Source organism: Cynara cardunculus (genome assembly GCF_001531365.2).
Source record: "Cynara cardunculus var. scolymus isolate 2C chromosome LG 13, CcrdV1, whole genome shotgun sequence".
In the NCBI taxonomy this organism is placed as follows: domain Eukaryota; kingdom Viridiplantae; phylum Streptophyta; class Magnoliopsida; order Asterales; family Asteraceae; genus Cynara; species Cynara cardunculus.
Genome location: NC_037540.1, coordinates 27,668,143 through 27,673,242, shown reverse-complemented (window position 1 = coordinate 27,673,242; position 5,100 = coordinate 27,668,143). Strand labels below are relative to the sequence as shown.

At 41.7% G+C, this 5,100-nt stretch overlaps 1 protein-coding gene across 1 annotated transcript; it reads right to left on the bottom strand.

Annotated features, from left to right (window-relative positions):
* Window positions 1-1,884: 1,884 nt before the first annotated feature.
* On the bottom strand, window positions 1,885-2,325 carry LOC112524954 (pheromone-processing carboxypeptidase KEX1-like). The gene has a single exon (XM_025134897.1). The coding sequence runs from the start codon at window positions 2,323-2,325 to the stop codon at window positions 1,885-1,887; it is 441 nt and encodes a 146-aa protein (XP_024990665.1).
* Between the last annotated feature and the right edge of the window lie 2,775 nt (window positions 2,326-5,100).

Here is a 5,100-nt window from a genome sequence, read left to right as displayed (position 1 = left end):
TGTAATCACTGAGTACCGCTTCAGATCATGTACTTGCCGGTCTCTAATCTTCAGTTTCAGTCTTCGACATTGGCTGAAGGTTCTTTGATGTGAGTGTTGTCTTTTTGAAGTATCATTGTCGTTGATTGAATTACAATACAAGTTCTTCAATGATCACTGAACAGGTTCAGTGAAGATCGTTGGAACTGAAAAGACAGAAACATAAATACTTCGTATAAGTGAAAAGGGATTATCATCAAATCACTGAGAGAGAGGATCAACAATCTCCCCCTATTTGATGATAACAAGACAACATAAAGAAAGTTGTCTTATCAAATAATAGTAAGGAAAAGTTACATATAAAGTACATGTCCCTTTTTACTATTTTGAGATCTTTTTCAGTGAGTCAGTCTTTGCTTGAGAATTTTCCGTAAGTCATATTTAAGAGAAAATTACAAGGATGGAAACTGAAACTGAAAGCTTATTCACTGACTTATAGATTGTTAGTGAATGTAAAAAGTAACTCTGGAACTCATAAACTTGTGTCCCTATTACTTTTTTCAGGGATCTTTTCAGTGAAGTACAAGAAACACTTATATTATTATCATTGGAGATATTACAAGTAGTTCAGTACATGTCTAATACTTACAGACTAGAAGATTAATCACTGAAAGTAGACATAGTAAATAGATTTACAAGGAAAAGTGAACAATATTACAAAGAGAAACTAATCTAGAACACTTTGATCTATGCAGCTAGGTACATCTTCACCAAGGTTCTTTCGACGTAGGCATTCTCTTCGTATCTTCAGGTCCATGACTTTTCCAGGCATGCTATCATCTATCCAGAGTAATAGGTAAACCAAATGACCCATTGGACATAGATGTAGCTCTGACATTCTCTGAAATCTGATTTCACCTTCATAGTCAAGGAATATAACTCCTAACTCAGGTTTGAAATACACAAAGTTGGGTGTATAGGGACCCTTATCTGGCAAGTCGAGATTCAGCATAGAAGTGTCTATACTCTCATGTTCCTTCAAGATTTCATCTAAGGAGAACCTTGTTTCATGTTCATTCCTTAGGAATGATCCATCATTAGGATTAGAGAGCTTTTTCTTCTTCCTTCCACCTATCTTCAGAGAAGGCCTGTCAGGGACTGCGACATACCTGGACATCCGTTTGATGAGATCGCTAATGATGTCTTTGATAATTGGCTTATGTCTTGACATGGATCGCTGAATGGCTTGTTTGATACTAGCCATTCACTGTATCCATAGCGGCTAAGGTAGGAAGGGTACTCGGTGATGGCATCGAGATTGTCCCTGGTGATGAGCATTAAGACCAGTGTTCCACCGTCTTTTGAACGTTAGCTGATGCTGACACTGATGACCGGCGGGGACTGACTTTCTTCTTCAGCTTTGCTTCGCTCCAACACTTGTTCTTTTCGACCAGCTTCAGGATCTTCTCATGCTCAGCTTCTGCAATGGAAAGAAGTTTAGCCTAGGCTTGGACATCGTTCACCTTCTTCTTGGACATTCTCTAAGGGAGAATCTTCTCAGCTAGTGACTTGGCCATCTTTAAGCTATCTTCAGTCTGCTTCCTCTGAAGCTCTTGCTATTCTTCAGCCCTTAATGCCTCGAGTCTTTCAACTTCTGAAAGGAAGTCAAATTCACCACCACTAGAGGTACGAAGAGGGATTTTTACTCTAGTATAGTCGAGTGACTCCTTTAGCTGAGCCATCTGCTGGTCAGAGGGCATTGGAGACAGGGTTTTTAGGAACCCACTCCAGTCGACCGCAGGTAGTTGATGGGATCTGAAGTTGATAAAGAGAAGTGACTACAACCTGAGAGGTAGAGTCTTCAAATAAGGATTGAGGGATATTGAACAATACCTTCAGATTCCCTTACTCAGCGACCACTTTGCCTTTCGACTTGTGGCCGTGGTTCGTTGATGGAGCAGACTCTTCTTCTCTTTGCTCCCTCTGGGATGCAGAATCCCTGAGGGCGACTCCCACGGTGGCGGTTGTTGGATTTTGACACTGGATGGTAAAGTTATCTTCATCATCATCGTTATCATCATCTAGGTCACTTTTGGGGTCTGGGAGATCAGGTTCGTCATCTTCATCTTTATCGTCTTTGTCTTCATCATCGTCACCACCAGCAACGGGTGCAGAGGTGATGGAAAGATCATCATCCCTTGGGATGGCATCAACCTCCTCAGCTGTAACAGCTTTGGTGGTCGCGATTACAGGAGCAGCGACAACCTCGGCTCTAGGAGCTTCAGCTTCAGTTGGAAGGATTGCTGGAGCAACAGCAGCAGATGGTCCAGTAGTGTTGGACCTCATCTTCCCCTCTCTGGCTAAGACTTGAGAGTATAATACAGAGAGTTCTTCCATGCACTGATGCTGGAGAACCATCATTTCCTCTAGCCTTGACAGAGCATTGGCTAGAGTTCTCGTTGCTTCACACGTCTCATTAAGCTGAGCACGATCATCAGCAAAGAAGAAAGGCGGGATCACTAGAGCTGGTTGACAGACAACATCCAGGATCTGCTGAAGAAGTCCCGTCTGCTAAAGAGATAGAGCCTAAGCATCATCAGCCCTCCTAGAGAGAACAACAATGGCCTCAGTGTTGGCTCGAACAACTTCTTAGAGAGTCAAGAGATGACTCTGTACTTCTTGATCATCGGATTTGAGAGCTGAGAGGTCCACATCAAGTTAAGCCTTGTAAGGCATCTGTTGGTGAACTTCAACCATATAGCAGAAAACGGAATCGACGGCTGGGATAAGAAGCTTGACATCTGACGCCATGTCATAATCCTCATCTTCCTCTTCGTCAAAGGTGTCATTCTCCCCATCTTCTTCCTTCTCTTCCCCATCCTCTTCTTCTTCTTCTACTTCCATAGACTTGGGCATAGAAGAAGGACCTACAAAAGATGAAAGGTGAGCATTAAGAGGCTCAAGGTTAGAAGAAATGAAGGGATAGGAAGTTGGAATACCTGAGGAGCCATCAATGACATCCAAAGGATTGTCACTGGCATGAGCAAAGATATCCTCGAGATGATAGATATCTGTATGTTGAGGAGCATCTAGAGGAGAAACCTCAGGTCCAATGGTGTGTGTTTCAGTATGAGGGAGGACATTAGCTGATACATCATCAACACGTGTAAAGACCAAAGAAGAAGGAGAAGAGAAAATGGTTGAGAAGAGACGTGGGTGTTCAGCGGTGGCGGTGCTGATATCCATACCTTCAGTGATTTGGGTCACTTAGGTGGTTGGGGTAGATGCCACTGATACAATAGTGATTGGAGGAATCACTGAAGAGCTAGGAGGGTTAGCTAAAATTGCCTCGGGGTTAAGGCTGGTTTCAAAAGCTGAAACCTGTCGAGAGGTTTCAGCCAGAGATGTGGCTATCCTGTTTTTGGCCTTCTTGGCTCTCTCAGGAGAACCAAGAGTTGGTTGAGAAAGTCGTATGGAGGAGGTTTTGGTGGCTAGGCTAGATGCAGGGGGGGTTTACCCTTGTCTTGGCCACCAGAGGAGAGGAGGTAGTGAGGGACACTATAGAGGAGAGTGTCACATCACTATCCCTTAGCTTATGATCCAGAATCTTGGATCCAAGCTTGGAAACCTGAAGGTTACCTTCGTTGGAGTATTTCTCTCCAAAGATCTTGGCGAAGACCATAGAAAGGAACCTAGTGTAAGGCACCACCTTTTCTCCATGGCGCTTGTACAGCTTTTGCACCAGGTCATCGAAAATGGCCGCAACATAATTTATATTGCGATGATGTATCGTAGAAACGCCAATCGTCAAGGCAATCCAAGAGGACTGGTCCTAACGTCTAGTTTTTCCACCCATAGACTGGATGAAGTGAGAGAATAGGTATTGCTAGATTGCTGACATCCTGTTCTTATCAATCTTTGACAAGGACTTCATGGGAGCATTTGAGTCCTTCTTCATTGGCTATTAATAGCCAATGGCATCGAGACAATCGATGATCTCGGCCGTTGTGGGTTCGCTGTCGAATGGGGCCTTTGGGAAGGTGAAGAGCCATCCTCATCATGTTCACGCCAAACTTCATGGACATGCGATTGAAGGTGAAGTTGACTTGTTCAACTTGGTGGCCATGTTTGTCTTCTACATCAACCACCTCAGCAGTGAACCAAAACTGCTGTAAAAGTTCCTTAACCATGATGGGTTCATGGTTGAAGGCAAAACCGAGCGACAACTGTTTGAGGAAGTCAGTTGCCTCTTGGTAATACGCCTTGGTTGAAGGGACGTCCAACAAGGAAATGTGGTTGTTGGTCTTGAAGGACACCTTGTCGAGAGTGAATCCAACGTTCTTGGCAGCAATTTGTTTTTAGTAAGAATAAGATAAAACAGACTGTTAGTAAAACCAAGATTTGTATAGGAAAGGTGTATAGGTAAAGTTTCTGAATCAATAAAAACTTCTTTTGAAAAATCCTTCAAGAAGGATTAGGCTTTTCCAAGTAGAATGTGTTTAAAGAAAGGTGATTATAACCAAGTAAGAGTTGGTTAAATAATCATTGTTGTTTAACAGTTCAAGAGAACAAGTTTCTTAATATTATCAAACGTATTTCTTAGAAGAAGATTTAAGAGAAGAAATGTTGACCTTAAGATTTTAGAGATGAAGGTCGAGAAGAACTTGAGAAGATTTTTTTTCCCTTGATTGATACATTTTTATAATTCTTTGAATATCAAAATCTGTGAACTTGTTCTTACAGATCTTCATTCATTTCTCTCGCATACTGAATAATCTGATTTTGTGAATCACTCCTTTCATTGTTTGTGCTTAAATGATATATTTTTCTTGCTCAATTTTATCTGATCATTGTGTTTTATAGAAATAATATTTTTGATCAACCATTGTGATCAACTAAGCTTACAGTAATTTTAGGAGGGACTGAATGCTTAACAGAAATACCTCTATGGAATGTCAAAACCGAAAAACCTACCCAAGAGGACAACCATATCTGAGTGAGCTTTAACTCAAAAAGGGTTTGTGTGGAGAGTTTAAAATGAAAAAGAGAGGGGTAGTTTTTGTGAGCCAAAAGAATTTACGAGAAAGTTTGTTATAAAGATCAAGGGGGAGTAACATCAAT

Coding starts and splice junctions, on each gene's coding strand:
- LOC112524954 (XM_025134897.1), bottom strand. CDS start 2,325: ATGAGGTCCAACACTACTGGACCATCTGCTGCTGTTGCTCCAGCAATC.